Source organism: Neoarius graeffei, chromosome 3 (genome assembly GCF_027579695.1).
Source record: "Neoarius graeffei isolate fNeoGra1 chromosome 3, fNeoGra1.pri, whole genome shotgun sequence".
NCBI lineage: Eukaryota > Metazoa > Chordata > Actinopteri > Siluriformes > Ariidae > Neoarius > Neoarius graeffei.
This window is the reverse complement of record NC_083571.1, coordinates 88721426-88739930: the sequence shown is the minus strand read 5'-3', so window position 1 is coordinate 88739930 and position 18505 is coordinate 88721426. Positions and strand designations below refer to the sequence as shown.

Genomic DNA, 18505 nt, shown 5'->3' with positions numbered 1-18505 from the left:
GGATGTGACGCGTCTGAAATAGACATGGCATATGTTTAGAAAATCAGCAATTTAACCACCATAACCCTTTGAAAAACTCTCTAAATATCAGCTAAAACTATCAAAGTTCTTAAATAATATTTAGGATGGCTATTGTTTTGCTGTTTTGTGGATTTTAGCATACATTTCTGTGGCTTGTGGCAATAACATAGGATTGTACATGATCAAAGTTGATTTTAGCTTGGGGTTTACATTATAAGAAAGACTGACAGTGACATATTAGGTTGGTTACAAATTGGTTCAACTTATTCACATCTGTAAAATACAGGCCTAGGTGAGATCTCTGGGAGTGGTTTTGATGTATTACATGTTGCTTTATTTTTGCATGGTGAGGTTGACATTTACATGGAATTGCCCTACTGTAAGGCATGGGAAGGACTTTGACTTTTTTTTTTGATGTGAAACCGGATGTTTATCCCTCAAGCCTCGTGCAATATCGCGACTGCGAGACTTCGCTCGTTCTGGTCATGCGCACGATCTGCATTTAAACGTGCAAAACGGTCATTGTTCGAATGATTTTCTCATTGTGCAGAGCGACATTGTTTACACATGAGAGATTTTGAATAGCGTCTGCTGAGTGAAAGAATGGGAACACCGAGAAAGAAAATGAGATACGGCGGACGGGATCTTCCTGAATGGAAGGAGACATTTAATGGTGTCATTGTTCAGGCGAAAAATGAGGAGTACGCGCACTGCACAGTTTGTGTGCGAGATATAAAAGTTGTGGCGTCTGGAGTTTACGACGTGAGGGAACACGAGGTCCAAACTACATCAGCGAAATTTGCACCAGAAACAGAATCAGCCGCAAATGACGATGTTTGCAAAGTCTAAGACCGATGATCAACCAACAAGTGTAATAAGAGCAGAAGTTACGATCTGTAATTTTACTGCTCAGCACAATTTGCCACTAGCCGTTGCGGACCACCTGACAACTGTTGCCGCGAATTTGCACGGACAGTACGATTGCGAAATCTATCAGCTGTAGGTGCACCAAAACACCGCAAATAATCAAAAAGAGCTTGGCCCCCGAAGCTACACTACCGATCATCCAGCACTGCCGGACGTCGCCATTTTCCTTGATGATCGACGAATCCAATGACAAAGACGGACAAGCGACTGGCCGTTTTGGTGCGGATCTTCGACATAAACAGAGGGGCGAAGTCAAGAATCATAGACATGCCCGTGTGCAATATCGGCACGGGCGAGGCGATTTTTGACATGCTGGATGAAGTTCTCAGGCAAGTTATATTTACTTATTTATTTAAGTTTGGTGCGATTCGAAGGCTATAAGGAGTTTATGTTGATTTTATGGATTTCTTCCTCTGATACTACAGGTGGACGCCCAAAGGGGTTGACATGTATGGAAACTGGCACAGTCAACCAGAATACAGACATGCCTCAGTTAGTCCAACTGTTAGGCAGAGAAGTGATTTTGTCATCTCATCTCATTATCTCTAGCCGCTTTATCCTTCTACAGGGTCGCAGGCAAGCTGGAGCCTATCCCAGCTGACTGCGGGCGAAAGGCGGGGTACACCCTGGACAAGTCGCCAGGTCATCACAGGGCTGACACATAGACACAGACAACCATTCACACCCACATTCACACCTACGGTCAATTTAGAGTCACCAGTTAACCTAACCTGCATGTCTTTGGACTGTGGGGGAAACCGGAGCACCCGGAGGAAACCCACGCGGACACGGGGAGAACATGCAAACTCCGCACAGAAAGACCCTCATCGGCCACGGGGCTCGAACCCGGACCTTCTTGCTGTGAGGCGACAGCGCTAACCACTACACCACCGTGCCGCCCACAATTCCAGTAATGTCAGCAATATTTGCTTGATGCAAGCCAATAATTTGATCCTTCTGGAAACACAGTAACAGCTTTTCCATGACCACGAGATAGATCAACATGGTTGTTTAAGAAATGAAAAGCTACTTACTGCATCAGTTAGGGTCGGAAATGCGGTCGGAAAAAACCCGACTGACCGTGATCTGAAAAATCACTTAAACATTTGAAGTCAAATCCTAAGAAATTGACAGGAGAAATTCAGTTTGCTAGGGAGCATAAAGATTGGTCTCTGGAGTAATGGGAAAAAAAAAAAGGTGATGTGGTCTGATTAGTCCAGATTTAACCTGTTCCAGAGTGATGGGAGTGTCATAAAAGGAAAGTGTAAGAAGCAATGCCCCAGTCATGCATCGGGGCCACTGTGCAAGCCTCTGGAGGCAGTGTTATGATCTGTGGTTGCTTCAGGTCGAGGCTCGGCAATATTACGGGGCAACAAAAAAAGGTCAGCCGAATACATGAAAAATGTACTGAAGGACCAGGTTATCACATCAATGGATTTTTCCCCCCTTTCCTGATGGTTTGGGTGCATTTCAGGAGGACACTGCCAGGATTCACGGAGCATGAAGAAACATTTTCACACATGAATTGGCCACAATAGTCTAGCTCTCAACCCTATTAAAAGTCTAGGATGTGTTGGAGAAGACTGATGGCCTCTGCATGCTCTTGCGACAAGGCTTTCGCAGATAGCTTTTCGCAGACAGTTGTAATTTATCGTTGAGTGGGGAGTGATAGGCGTGCGCGATGTTATTCACCGCCACAACGCAAGGGGGCGCGAAGTCGCGAAATCGCTAGGAGTAGTTGGTGGGTGTGGTTAGTGGAGTGTTTATCCTCCGGTTACTTATAATGACTAGAACCGGAGTCGTATAGATGTACGTACTTCCTCACTTCCTCGATCAACCGCTCTTCGTGCTGCTCCATCTTCGCTCGTGTTTTTAAAAATGGCGGTAGTGAAAACAAACCAAACCGGGAAAGTAGGGAAGTGGAAGTGCGTGTACAGCGGATGTAGAGTGGACCAATCAGAGCCCTCTTGTCTGCGACGCTGTCTGCGAGGCTTCTGCGGTGGTCACAATTTTTGGGAGGTGCGCGCAGAGCGTCTGCAAAGGTGGGGGGGCTACGCAGACACTATCTGCGACGCCATCTGCGAGGACTGGGTTGTCAGCATAAATTGGCCTTTACGGAGTGGTTTGACTCTCCCATCATCAGTACAAGAGCTCTGGAAACATTTTTGCAACTCTGGACAGAAAATGTGACGTTACACAAGGTTGTTAAAACAATGCCACGGCACGGACCAACAAAATATCGGTGTGCAATTTTTTTGGGCCAGGCACGGTATTTGCAATAATTTTAATCTCAGAGGTCAACACTGACTGAGTACTTTATTAGGAACACCCATACACCTACTCATTTATGCAATTATCTAAAATCAGCCAATCGTATGGCAGCAGTGAAATCTATAAAAAAATATATATATATATCATGCAAATACAGGCCAGCAGCTTCAGGTACTGTTCACATCAACCATCAGAATGGGCAAAAATGTGACCAGTGATTTTGACCGTGGCATGACTGTTGGCGCCAAATGCTCGAGTATTTCTATAACTGCTGATTTCCTGGGATTTTCATACAAACAGTCTTTAGAGTTTACTCAGAATGGTGCAATAAAGAACGTTCTATGGACAGCAACACTTTGTTAAGAGGGGGTCAATGGAGAATGGCCAGACTGGTTCAAAGCTGACAGAGGCGCTGCAATAACTCAACCATTCTGCACAATTGTGGTGAGCAGAAGAGCATCTCGGAATGCACATCAAACCTTGCACTTCTGTCAGAAATGAACAGAAAGCTGAGGCGGCAGTAGCACAGGCTCACCAAAGCTGGACAGTTGAAGACTGGAAATACGTAGCCTGGTCTGACGAATCTTGATTTCTGCTGAGGAACACCGATTGTAGGCTCAGAATTTTGGCCCAAGTAACCTAAATCCATGAACCCAACCTGCCTTGTCTCACCAATCCAGGCTGGTGGAGATAGTATAATGTGGATAATGTTACACTGGCACACTTTGGGTCCGTTAATAACAGGGCTTTGAACCGGTTCAAGGAACAAAAACGAAAACCGGGAACTTTTTCTATTTCACATGGAACAGAAACAAAACCAGAAACTTTATTATTTTTTATGTTCCGGAACAGAAACGCTTATTAAAAATGGTAACCGGTTAATACCGGTTTTTATTTCGTTCCTCAAAAAGTTTCCGTAGCCTACAAATAAAAAAGTCATTCTTCTCCTGCGCAAGTTTCTATGACCCGCTGGGGTTCACTTCCTGTGTGACGGTCGCTGACTGAATGGAGAGAGCGGGAGGGTGGACTACTATCACGTCTCCACATCTTAAATAAGAGGTAAATATTGCAGTCTATCGTTATTCAAAAAGGTCAATTTCAAACACGATATCAATATATTTGTCCACGTTAATGAGAGGCTCGCGAACATTAAATGACGTTAACCTCTGTTAGCCTATCAATGCATACGGGGCTTTCCACTAAGGCTCATACTAGCCAGCCATGACAAATAAGTAGCCAGCCGGGGGGGTGTTAAACACAAAATAAACTCCGCCGAGTGCGCGCACACGCACACTGCATGTCGGGGCCGCGGATCAGCGAAGTCGGCGGGGAATTTGTGGTTATTATCGGTACAAACAGTACGAATCACAACTTAAATGAGTGCGGTTCAGTTTGACATTGTCAGTCCGTTAGATAAACATTTAATTTTATTAAAATCGAAAATTAATATTTAGAACCTGTGGGCTACAAAAATAATAGTCATTAAAGTAGCCGGCTGGACTTAATTGTGTGCTGGCTGTATGGCCGGCAGCCGGCGCTTGTGGAAAGCCCTGTATAGGGCCTGACTAGCCTTTGGTAACGCACTAAACGAATTATCTTTCATTTTTGGCACTTTTTCTGTTTGTGTAGATGGGAAGACATACTGAGAATCCAAATCGCCAACATTTGAAATAATAATTGTTTTGAATTATTTCTTGTCTTATTTAATGAAGGTTGTAATAGAATTAGCCTACATTTGGCTTAAGCTGGATGAGACAGAGACATAATTTTATAGCCATTTGTTAAACAGCTGACAGGGAACGTAATTAACCGTTCAGGGAACGAAATTTTTTTGTTCTAACTGGTTCGGGAACGTCTATTTAATGGTGGAACCCAAAACCGGAAACGTTAAAATTCCGTTTCTGTTCGGAACGAACCAATATGAAAAAAATTCTGGTTCAAAGCCCTGGTTAATACCAACCAAATCAATCATCGCTTGAATGTCACGGTCTATTTGAGTATTGTTCTGACCACGTGCATCCCTTCATAGCCACAATTTACCATCTTCTAATGGTATAATGCACACCAAGTCACAAAGCCAAAGTCGTGTCAAACTGTTTTCATGAACAATGTTCTTCCCAGACACCAGATCTGAATCCAGTAGAACACCTTTAGGATATAGTAGAGCAACAGATTTGCAGCATAAACGTGCACATGAAAAAAAAATCTGCAGTAACCGCATGATGCAATTACGTTAATCACGGTCTCAAAGGAGCGTTTCCAACATCTTACGGAATCCATGGCACGAATATACAAGGCTGTTCTGAAGGCAAAGGGAGGCCCTACCCAGTATTAGTAGACCTATAGTGTTCCTTAAAAAAAAAAAAAACCCTGCCAGACGATTCAAGTAGTTGTTCATAAAAAATTGGACAGATTTGAAAGAACAGTAAAGCACCTTCCAAAGGATGATGACGTCAAGCTCCACTTCACTGCATTTCCGAACGACACTAGTCATGCTGTCATCCGTCCTGCCAGCAGGTGTGAGGCTCTGCCTCCTCAAATGCGTGGCTCCGCCTCCTTTACGAGGCTCAGAGGGCAGACCTCTCCGGAAAAAGAAGTCTGCACATGGAGTCATAGAACTGACAATCTACGGAGGGGCACAGAACGAAACAAATGAGCATGAGAATAAGGTCAAGTAAACAATTTGATTCAAAACTGCGGGTCAAGTCTTAGTGAAAAGCAATTATATAAATGAAAAGTAATTCATGCGTTCTGTCCATTGAAATATGTGATACAGGGTTATGATTTACCTGTTCATTACCAAGGTTCAGGTCAGCAAAAGTGTACTTCTCTATTGTATCTGAGGTAGCTGAAAAAAGAGGAGTATAGAATGCTGAATCAAAAAGCCGCATACTGCTACAAAGCCAAGTTTGACAACATACAGCGCGCGCACACATACGGGTGACAAATTAAATGGTTCCATTAGGCTGTGGATGGCATTTTGAGATTTAAAAAAAAAAAAGGGCAGTTCAAAGAAGAGGAAACCTTTGTCACATGCACATTTCAAGCACAGTAAGACTACGTTCAGACTGCACCCTGAAACGACCCATATCCGATTTTTTTGCCCATATGCGACCTGTATCCGATTTGTTATTGACAATTTGAACGACACAGATCCGATTTTTTTCACATGCGACCCAGGCCGCTTGGATATGTGGTCCTAAATCCGATGCATATCCGATATTTTCACATGCGACTGCAGTCTGACCGGACAGGTCGCATTCATGCGACCTACACGTCATCAACAAGAGACAAACGTCACTATTCTGCGTTGGCTAATCCCGCCTCTTTGGTGGAAAACAACAACATTTGTACAGTTTTCAGAATTTAAATAGACTTTTATAGACTTGATCAAGCTAATGGTGGATTTGGTAGGGACCTGGATGTTTATCTGTTAGCCTGATTAAATAAAACAGTTTCTATAACTGATTTATAACTTAAACCATCCTGTATTACAAGATAAGATTGTTCTGGAAATTTCCAGTAATTTGACACCTTCGGTCTCATTACTCTGCTGCCCACATTAATCAGATTATTGTGTGAGTTCCGCCGCCGCCACAAAAACCACATCGCCAGGTCTCGCCTCATCTCCATAGCAAACTGCACTGGTGTTTATGCACCTTGAGCCAGCGCTGAGAGAAGTTGCAGAATTCAGCTGGCTATAAACAATCTAAATAAATATTTATAAAAATGTAGAAAAAGTTTATTAATATGACGAAATAAATATGTGCAAATTATTAAGCCTGAATTAAGAGTTTGGTAATACAGCGGCCGTATCCCAAATGACTGCCTACTGAAGCTCGAGTGCACTATATAGAGTTTAAAAATCCATTACTTCCTAGTAACATGTAGTGCACTTGTATAGAAATTAGAGAGACATTTAGGAGTCAACCCTCGTTACCAGGCTACACGTTTTCATTTCAGTTCAGAAACAAAAACACACACGAGACCTCACACTTTAACACTAACCAGATAATCAAACAAACAAACAAACAAACAAACATTAAACTTGAAGAGTGCGCTTTTTTTTTTTTGTTTACGTATTACGTAGATGTGCTTATTACGTGTCAATTTGCGCATGCAGGACACTTTTGGGTCGTTTTCCGTTCATATTGGAGATCGCATACAAGTCTCATATAATTGGTAATGTGAACGGCCTAACAAAAAAATCGGATTTCACAACAAATCGGATATGGGTCGTTTCAGGTTGCAGTCTGAACGTAGTGCAAGATTCATCCTCTGCATTTAACCCATCTGAAGCAGTGAACACACACCCAGAGCAGTGGGCAGCCACATTACAGTGCCCGGGGAGCAGTCAGGGGTTAAGTACCTTGCTCAAGGGCACTTCAGCCCAAGGCCGCCCCACGTTAACCTAACTGCATGCCTCTGAACTGTGGGGGAAACCGGCGCACCCGGAGAGAACACGCAAACTCTACACAGAAAGGCCCTCGCCAGCCGTTGGACTTGAACCCAGAACCTTCTTGCCGTGAGGAGACATTGCTAACCACTACAACACCGTGCTGCCGGTTCGAGTCACCGTTTCCATTTGAAAGGCTTCAGAAGAATACTCCTCCCCCCAGGCTATTTAACTGTAGCAAACAGGTGTTCTTAATAAAATAGGTGGTGTACATATGAAGTATTTCCTAGTTGGCGATTCCATGGTACGTTTTCACTGTGAGGAGGTTGGAGCTAGCACCACTGATTCACACTATGGTCGACATGCAGACAGCTGAAACGGAGTACTGACTAGCAGAAAGTGAGATGGAGTGAATGAGGCTTACACGTTCACGCTGACGAATAGTAATCATCTGACAGCTAAATTTGAAGACGTGAACTGCTGTGCATGTGGGTGACTCTCACCTTCCTGTGTTCTGCATCTAGTTGCTCTGAAGCACAGCTTCCCCCTTTCTCTGTTGCCCAACTTAGAGTCTGGGAGAGGGGAGAAGAGAAGAGAAATAAAAAAAAGTTTATCAATAAAGGAAGAAAAAAATGTAACTTGAAAATGTTCTCATAGGACTTTCTTTGCAACTTTGTTGCTCGACTTCGGATGAAAAAAAAGGACCTGCTAAAGCGAATTAAATCTCTCTGAAACGAATCTTCTTATATTCCAGATTGGGGGAAGGGGAAAAAAACAAACCAAAACCCACAAATACTTATGCACACAGATGTTACAACTACAGTGGGGCAAAAAAGTATTTAGTCAGCCACCAATTGTGCAAGTTCTCCCACTTAAAAAGATGAGAAGCCTGTAATTTTCATCACTTCAACTATGAGAGACAGAATGGGGGGAAAGAATCCAGGAAATCACATTGTAGGATTTTTAATGAATTAATTGGTAAATTCCTCGGTAAAATAAGTATTTGGTCACCTACAAACAAGCAAGATTTCTGGCTCTCACAGACCTGTAACTACTTCTTTAAGAGGCTCCTCTGTCCTCCACTCGTTACCTGTATTAATGGCACCTGTTTGAACTCGTTATCAGTATAAAAGACACCTGTCTACAACCTCAAACAGTCACACTCCAAACTCCACTACGGCCAAGACCAAAGAGCTGTCAAAGGACACCAGAAACAAAATTGTAGACCTGCACCAGGCTGGGAAGACTGAATCTGCAATAGGTAAGCAGCTTGGTGTGAAGAAATCAACTGTGGGAGCAATTATTAGAAAATGGAAGACATACAAGACCACTGATAATCTCCCTCGATCTGGGGCTCCACGCAAGATCTCACCCCATGGGGTCAAAATGATCACAAGAACGGTGAGCAAAAATCCCAGAACCACACGGGGGGGACCTAGTGAATGACCTGCAGAGAGCTGGGACCAAAGTAACAAAGGCTACCATCAGTAACACACTACGCCGCCAGGGACTCAAATCCTGCAGTGCCAGACGTGTCCCCCTGCTTAAGCCAGTACATGTCCAGGCCCGTCTGAAGTTTGCTAGAGAGCATTTGGATGATCCAGAAGAGGATTGGGAGAATGTCATATGGTCAGATGAAACCAAAATAGAACTTTTTGGTAAAAACTCAACTTGTCGTGTTTGGAGGAGAAAGAATGCTGAGTTGCATCCAAAGAACACCATACCTACTGTGAAGCATGGGGGTGGAAACATCATGCTTTGGGGCTGTTTTTCTGCAAAGGGACCAGGACGACTGATCCGTGTAAAGGAAAGAATGAATGGGGCCATGTATCGTGAGATTTTGAGTGAAAACCTCCTTCCATCAGCAAGGGCATTGAAGATGAAACGTGGCTGGGTCTTTCAGCATGACCATGATCCCAAACACACCGCCCGGGCAACAAAGGAGTGGCTTCGTAAGAAGCATTTCAAGGTCCTGGAGTGGCCTAGCCAGTCTCCAGATCTCAACCCCATAGAAAATCTTTGGAGGGAGTTGAAAGTCCGTGTTGCCCAGCGACAGCCCCAAACCATCACTGCTCTAGAGGAGATCTGCATGGAGGAATGGGCCAAAATACCAGCAACAGTGTGTGAAAACCTTGTGAAGACTTACAGAAAACGTTTGACCTCTGTCATTGCCAACAAAGGTTATATAACAAAGTATTGAGATGAACTTTTGTTATTGACCAAATACTTATTTTCCACCATAATTTGCAAATAAATTCTTTAAAACTCAGACAATGTGATTTTCTGGATTTTTTTCCCCTTATTCTGTCTCTCATAGTTGAAGTGTACCTATGATGAAAATTACAGGCCTCTCATCTTTTTAAGTGGGAGAACTTGCACAATTGGTGACTGACTAAATACTTTTTTGCCCCACTGTAAGATCTCAAGGTCAGCGGTTTCTTCAATAAAAGCTCATTTTATTCTGTACAAAAAATAAATAAAATGTATATTTGCATTTGGTCTTTAATTCCCACACTCCACATTTCATTCTCTATTGATTTTCTAAACCAAATGTTGATTTTATAAACAGGTTGTGAGTAAGTAATGAGTAACGCTCTGAGAAGCAGTGTGTCGAGTCGCTCAGAACTTGACATTTTTCATCAAAATTCCCTCTTCTGTAACGATATGAAAGTGTTTAACAGTTGATCAAAGCACTTTTGAAGCACGTTGTATTGCTCTGCTCGATCAATTTTGCCTATAAAACAAGACGGTCATGAAGAGACCATGATGAAATACTGACTCAATGCGACCAATTCTTAATTACTTCTAAATGCCATTTAAAATAAGGAGTTTCAGATTCCTTTAATGATATATCTCAGGAGAGCTTAAATGGTCTAGCAATACAAGTATGACAATTAAAATGGCTTTTTTCTTTTTGTAGACTGAGAAAATGGGGTATGAGCACTAACACATTCATTAACTCGCATTGAAGTAAAGTGGAAAATGTCCTTACAAGGTGGTTTCACTATCTGGTATGGAGGAGGAACAGTTCAGGAGGGCATTTCAGAGTGTTTTAAGTCAGTGTTTCCCAACCTTTCTTGAGCCATGGCACGTTTTACACTTGAAAAATCCCACGACACACCACCAAACAAAAACGTGTCACAAAAAGTATAGATAATGAAATATAATGATCATCTAGTCTCAATTTACTTACTCGGTGTGAAACCTGGGCCTGTTTAGTTGAACACAAAGCTGATATACTTGCAGGAATTGAAGAAAGACACACACGAAGATCTTCAACAGCTCTGAGTCACTTTTTTTTTTTTTAGTTTTTACAGCAGTCATGCTTGAAAAGCCCAGCTCGCATAGATAGGTTGTGGAAAATCACCTTTTTTTGCTTTCTTCTGACCTCTAGGGCTTTCATCTGGGTCAGAATTTTCTGCAGGACCCAGTTTAGATTGTGTACCTTGTCTTTTCAAATATTCATCCATCGCTATCACCGCTGTCACACCTGAAGCATTACTAATTCTATTGTTTGAATGGCAACAGGTAGATCTCATCTCATTATCTCTAGCCGCTTTATCCTTCTACAGGGTCGCAGGCAAGCTGGAGCCTATCCCAGCTGACTACGGGCGAAAGGCGGGGTACACCCTGGACAAGTCGCCAGGTCATCACAGGGCTGACACATAGACACAGACAACCATTCACACTCACATTCACACCTACGGTCAATTTAGAGTCACCAGTTAACCTAACCTGCATGTCTTTGGACTGTGGGGGAAACCAGAGCACCCGGAGGAAACCCACGCGGACACGGGGAGAACATGCAAACTCCACACAGAAAGGCCCTCGCCGGCCACGGGGCTCGAACCCGGACCTTCTTGCTGCGAGGCAACAGCGCTAACCACTACACCACCGTGCCACCCCAACAGGTAGATACACGGGTTAATTAGCTACCTGCTGCCATCTAGTGGAAGAGTATTTAATTGTTCTGCCTGTCACTATATGTCGCTGGCTTAGACGAACGAAGAAATCATTTGCAGTAAATAAATAATTTTTGGAACAATTAAGTGAAATTGGAGAATTTCCCACGGTACACCTGATGATCTCTCATGGCACACTGGTTGGGAATCACTGTTGTAAGGAATGTAGAGATCACTGGTACTTATTCGTGACACTGACAACATACATGTTTTCAGTTGTTATAATAAGTCCAAAGCAATAACCAAGGACTCAAATGACCTGAGCAATAGCCGTTCTACTCCCTAGTGTCTGAGGGGCGATATCACAGCATTAAGGCACACTGAAGGACAGTTTTTGCTCTCAGGCACATAATACTGTACTTTACTGGACTCTTATCACTAAATGAACATACATCTTGACTTAAAAGTTTTCTCCACAATCAATCAATCATCAGTCCCCCTTGTAAAGAGCAATTAAAAAAAAAAAAAAAAAAAAAGGGGTCAAAAAAAAAAAAAATCCACTTTTTGGTAAAGTAACTTAATCTCGCAGAGAAAATTAAAACACACCAACACAACCTTTGATTGACATCAAGGCCCAAAACATCAGAATTTCCACCATATTGTACAGTTGGGATCAGGTTCTTTTCATGCCAAACCCACCTTGAGCATTTATTGCCAAAAAGCTCCATTTTTGTTACATCAGACCATAGAACACGATTCCAGTCAAAGTTGTAGTTGTGTTTCACAAACTTCAAAACCTCCAAGATTTTACTTTTTCTTGGAATTGACCAACAATGATCCCTAGGGAGGTTTTTTTTTTTTTTGCCTCTCTTACCATCCTCCTCTTTGTATTGGGGAGGGGGGAGGAAATAAACCTGGGTCTTCTTCCAGGTAAGTTGTAACGGTTCCCCTTGGTGTCTACTTCATCATTACTCCAACAGTAGAAATGGACATTTTCAGGTGAGTGCCTTTATTTATTTATTTTTTTTAAGGTGACCTTCATAAGTCAGAGAATGGTTAACACACTTCTCCGTCATTTGGTTTGTTCTCTCTTATTTCCATGTTGATGGATGACTAAAGGAATTTTAAAGAAAGAAAGAAAAAAAAAATACCCTAACCTATCATCCACAAGGACAAAAAGGTCTGCGAAATCTGAAGATGAGGAAAATAGATTAAACGCCTCGTGCCACATTCATTCTACTGACAAAATGCTCTTCTTCCAAACTGGATTATCAGACAGTTGACAACTTCAGGAAAACTCTCGTGGGCAAAGGAAGCCAAATTAGCATCACGAGACTCAGATAAGATACAAAACATGCAGTGGTTAGGGCTCTGAACTACTGATTGGAAGGTTGAGAGATCCCCCCCCATAATTAATCACGTTATTTTGACAACCCATCCGTCAATCTATAAACAAGAGGACTGTCAATTCTCACCCCTGGGTTATGCGTTTCTGAAAACATACAGCGCTGTAATCTCAAAAAATTGTGATTTGAAACTGAAATTTCATTTTCGTACCCCTAGACCAGACTAACATCACCAGCCAAACTGTCAGGAGAAGTCGTTTTGGGAGCAGCAGGGGTCAGCAAGAGTTAAGCAAGAACTGGAAGCTCAGTGCTGAGGTGTTTGGTTCATATCAGCAGTTCAGCATTAAACCATTCTGTTCACACTCCAAATCTTGCAAAATGTATTTTGTGTATTTGCTTCAAGATAACCATGACCCTCACAATATGCCAGTTTCAAAGTGAAAGACAGATCTGGTCATCAAAAGATGGCTCTTGGAGATGAAAAATATAGAGGACTCGTACCTTTGTCTCCAGCAGGATTGATGCACTTGTGTAGCTTCCACTGTCTGCTGCTGCTGGACACCTGAACTATGTGGAACTCACGCACCCCTACTTCACTCTGTGTATGAGCGACAGAGTAAGGCGTTACTCAGAATAATGACAAACTAAATTCTAAACTCGTTAAACATTAGCGCCGTTTTCAGCACAGACTCAAAACACACATCTAAGAAAGTGTTGTGTAGCAGAGGTGGACAAAGTACCCAACTTCATTACTTTAGTCAAAGTACAGATCCCACTGGTCAAATGTTACTCCGATACAAGTGAAAGTTGTGCAGTCAAATTTTTACTTAAAGTGCCATTCCACCATTGGATGTATTATTTGGCATAAAATACAATATATTTTGACAACATATATAAATGGTATCACTAGATAGAGAAATCTTTTAGCTTCAAAATGATATATCAAACAATTTTTTGACAACGACAAGTATATTAATTTTGCGACCAAAGTCACCTACCCTTTTAATTTCCGCGCGTGATGTCATCGGCAGGTTCCCCTTCTTGTGTACCACGTGACGTGTGACATGGCACATATTATCAGCAATGGCGGATAGAACGCGATAAAAATAATACCAATAAATCTAGCTAATACCAATAAATCTAGCTAACTGAAAGACTAACTCAATTTTTCGCAATTTTTTTGGCCCCCATATACGAGGAGAAATGACTCTCTCACTTTGGGGGTTTCCTGGTCTAAAAATAGACCGACACGTGGTACACAAGAAGGGGAACCTGCTGATGACCTCACGTTTCACTACCGCGCAGAAATTAAAAGGGTAGGTGACTTTGGTCGCAAAATTAATATACTTGTCGTTGTCAAAAAAATTATGTTTGATATATCATTTTGAAGCTAAAAGATTTCTCTGTCTAGTCATGTTGTCATAAAATATATTGTATTTTATGCCAAAGAATACATCCAATGGTGGAATGCCACTTTAAGTACTGAAGTACTGGCTTTTAAAAATACATTTTCTGTCAACGCATCGTTGTATTATTGCCACAACGCTTACAAAACCTAATGCCTTTACCAAAGACAGAAATGTGAATTCACAAAATTAACACATGCTGTGCCATCATGGTGGTTTAATGTTAAGCTAGCTAGTCAATGAAACTCCACCTGATGCTAGCAAACGCTTTTCAAACTCGAAATCATATTGGGTAGCTAGCGCTACTAGAAAAGAAAGATCTCTACGTTGTTTATTTGGCAAGATGATGCTAAAACATATTTCTGAAAGGACTTCAGAGAAGTTAACGTTATTCATGTTAGCATAACTCCATTTTTACATGCTAACTAAGTGTCTCCACATTAACTCGCTACGTGTTAATGTTAGCCGTGGACAAGGCGATGGCAACTTGGTGGGCAAATCCATAGAAAGTCATTTGACAAACCAGACTGCATAGCTATTGCAACGTTATCGCTCGCTCTAAAAGCACAGACAACTTCATTGCAAGCTTTCTCTTGGAATGAAACGTTTATATACCTCAATATGCTTCCGCAGGTTGGATCGCGAGTTTTTTGTAGGCTGTGATGTGGTTCGTTTTTGGCAAACAAAGCAAAGACTTAAAACGAATCTTTAATCCTTTAAGAAAACTGAAACATGGGTTCTAGTTATGGCCCTGGGTGCGTGCATTCCCCAGAAGAACCGCCTCCCGCCATTCTGCCATCAACTGATCGCGTTAATACTGCTGAGAAATCCTTGAACTTGATTTTATACAGTCTATGGACGTGACGTGATCCTAGTGATCACTGATAGGCTGTCTCAGTGTCACCTGCGGAAAGACCAATCAAGTTTTAGAAAAGAGAAAAAAAAAACCACACCCACTTTCAAAACCGCTTCATAGTAATGAGGACCTTGGTAGAAATGTAGTGGAGTGAAAAAGTACGATATTTAACTTCACTAGATTTGAAAAATATAGTCATAAGTTGCCAAAAAGACACTCAAAGTGTACTTCAGTACAGTACTCGAGTAAATGTACGTTACTGTCCACCTCTGTTGCGTAGCATCTTGCATATATTAACTGTGTTTTTCAAGTGATTAGGTGTGCAATCTAAACTTGGGTGTTGATTACAAAGTAAACAGAGAGGCTGTTAGTGCATGGGAAAAAAGTAAGGCATGTCTGTTGGAAGGGGCATACAGTGTTGATGTTTTCTACATCCACGAACACCAGCATACTGCCGCAGCGCTCCTCCTCCCTTTCCTCTCTCCTGACTTTTCCTGGCAGCGTGTTACTGCGACATGCTGTCACTCTCGCGCTCAGGGAACGACTTGCGCAGATGAAGGCTGTGTGGCGTAGCACCCGGTGACTGAGAACGAGGAAGGGAACGTGAAAGACAAAGTGAAGAGTAGTCATTCAAACTGAACTCGGACTCATTTTCAGCAAGCACGTTTCGTTAATTAAAGAGACAGAGAAGCTCCCTCTGCTTGTGGGTACCTGAGCTTTGCATTTTTCTCCACGCTCTCATAGTAAAACAGGAAGTGGATCTCGTGCACGCCCTCTTGGTCAGGTCCTCTGAGCCACAGTGGTATCTGTAGTGAGTCACCAGGTTCCAGAACTCCTTCTGTTAAAGGAATCTCAGCTACTGTGGGCTGGTCATCCCCAGTTATGCCAAAGGATGCAGGAGATACCAGAGTCACTGTAGCCACAGATGGAGGTGTGACCATTGTCTTGTAGGCAGAGCAGTGTTCAGAGGCAGTGGGGGTCACCGGTGTGAGGTCAGAGGTCGCACTTCCAAAGGTGAAGAACTCCGGGTGGGTGGACACCACCCGCAAGCCAGTGAGGGGAACGGCGCTCACATTGACAAACTCCACCCACGCTTTTCTGATCTCGCCACATAGCAAGCCCGTAGGGAAGTTAATGAAAAACACCTGGGATTTAAAAAAAAAAAAAAAAAAGCGCTCATAAACGGGTCAAGGGTGAACATGGCTGAAGCCTGCCAACAAAATTAAAGCTGTAAGGGATTAAAAGGTTACTGCTGCGCTCCACAGACCTCAAGCAGAGGCATTGGAGGAGTGATTATAGGTTCAAGGCGGCGGTCTGATCCATGTCGGACAGAGGTCTTCTCCTCTTTGGTCATGTTCAGTCTCGGCCCCTGGATTTCCAGATCCTGCCTCCCGCGGACACACATCAAACGACTGGCTGCTGAGCACAGAAGAGAAACAACAAAGCTCTGGAAGCACTAATGCATACTCAAGTACAACCCCAATTCCAAAAAAGTTGGGACACTGTGTAAAACAAATAAAAACAATGTGAAGATTTGCAAAAATCATAGAAACCCTATATATTTCATTGAAAATAGTACAAAGACAACATATCAAATGTTGAAACTGAGAAATTTTATTGTTTTTTGAAAAATATGCGCTCACTTTGAATTTGATGTCAGCAACACGTTTCAGAAAAGTTGGGACGGGGGCAACAAAAGACTGAAAAAGTTGTGTAATGCTTAAAAAAAAAAACTAATTTGGTTAATTGGCAACAGGTCAGTAAGATGATTGAGTATAAAAAAAAGAGCATCCCAGAGAAGCGGAGTCTCTTAGAAATAAAGATGGCGAGGGGTTCACTGCTCTGTGAAAGACTGCATGGGCAAACAACGCAACAATTTAAGAATAACGTTCCTCAACGTAAAATTGCAAAGAATTTGTGGGTCACATCATTTACGGTACATAATATTAAAAGATTCAGAGAATCTGGAGAAATCTCTGTATGCAAGAGACAAGGCTGAAAACTGACATTGGATGCCTGTGATCTTCAGGCCCTCAGCATTAAAAGTAGACACGTGTCTGTAGTGGAAATCACTATATGGGCTCAGGAACACTTCAGAAAACCATCATCTGTGAAAACAGTTCATTCCTGCATCCACATATGCAAGTTAAAACCAGATATAAATAATATCCAGAAACATCACCGCCACCTTCTCTGGGCCCGAGCTCTGAGGCAAAGTGAAAGATTGTCCCGAGGTCTGACGAACCAAAAGTAGAAATTCTTTTTAGAAATCATGGATGCAACATCCTCCAGGCTAAAGAGGAGAGGGACCATCTGGCATGTTGTCAGTACACAGCTCAAAAGCTGGCATCTGTGATGGTATGAGGGGGCATTAGGGCACATGACATGGATAGCTTGTACATCTGGGAAGGCATCAGTAATGCTGAATGATGTATACACATTTCAGAGCAATATGCTGCCATCCAGACAAAATCTTTTTTCAGGGAAGGCCTTCCTTCTTTCAGCAAGACAATGCCACACCACTTTCTGCACATATTAAAACTGTATGGCTCTGTAGTAAAAGAGTCCAGGTGCTAAACTGGCCTGCCTGCAGTCCAGACCTGTCTTGAAGCGCCAAATATGACAAAGACAACCCCAAACTGTATACCCAGCAAGAATGGGACAACATTTCTCTTTCAAAACTGGTCTCCTCAGTTCCTAAATGTTTACAGAGTGTTGTTAAAAGTAGAGGTGATGCAACACAGTGGTAAACATGCCCCTGTCCTAACGTTTTTGAAACGTGTTGCTGACATCAAATTTAAAATGAGCATATATTTAAAAAAAAATTTTTTTCTCGGTTTCAATATTTGATATGTTGTCTTTGTACTATTTTTAATGAAATGTAGGGTTTCCGTGATTTGCAAATTTTCACATTCTGTTTTTATTCATGTTTTAGACAGTGTCCAAACTTTTTTGGAATTGGGGTTGTAGGAACAAACATTTCAAAGCACATTACAATAATACATTAAATAAATAAATAAAATGCACACACGGTTTACTGGTTTGCAGCAGACAATAATCCATCTGACATATGAATACAAATAAGAAAGGTATGTAAATGGTAGTACATCATGTAGGTAAGCTGCTACAGATAAAATTCATCTCGTCATCCAGGATAAGAAGAAATGGGTGGTAGCATTAAAAGTTACAACGGCTGAATGTGAGGATTAGTGTATTTGGGAGTGTGATTACTGTTCAATACCTTCATCAGTGGTGAGGTCCTCGCCAGTGCCCAAGTTGTAGACCACACCGAGTACATGCAGCGCTCCTGTTTTATGAGGAAGCAACTTCAGCCGAGCCTGATGGGAAAGCCAGCATTAAATTAAAAAAAAAAAATTAAC

The 18505-nt window shown here is 42.2% G+C and overlaps 1 protein-coding gene across 3 annotated transcripts in view; it reads right to left on the bottom strand.

Annotated features, from left to right (window-relative positions):
* Positions 1–18505, bottom strand: part of trappc8 (trafficking protein particle complex subunit 8) — a 93327-nt gene that overhangs the window by 8062 nt on the left and 66760 nt on the right. For 2 of the 3 annotated variants that reach the window (XM_060917614.1, XM_060917616.1), the window contains 8 exons: positions 18367–18463; positions 16393–16544; positions 15837–16270; positions 15540–15708; positions 13365–13461; positions 8119–8187; positions 6009–6067; positions 5654–5845 (listed from right to left, as the gene is read on the bottom strand). In XM_060917614.1, coding sequence (XP_060773597.1) covers positions 5654–5845; positions 6009–6067; positions 8119–8187; positions 13365–13461; positions 15540–15708; positions 15837–16270; positions 16393–16544; positions 18367–18463 — 1269 coding nt within the window. The remainder of the gene's footprint in view (positions 1–5653; positions 5846–6008; positions 6068–8118; positions 8188–13364; positions 13462–15539; positions 15709–15836; positions 16271–16392; positions 16545–18366; positions 18464–18505) is intronic. The other variant, XM_060917615.1, reaches the window with a different exon arrangement.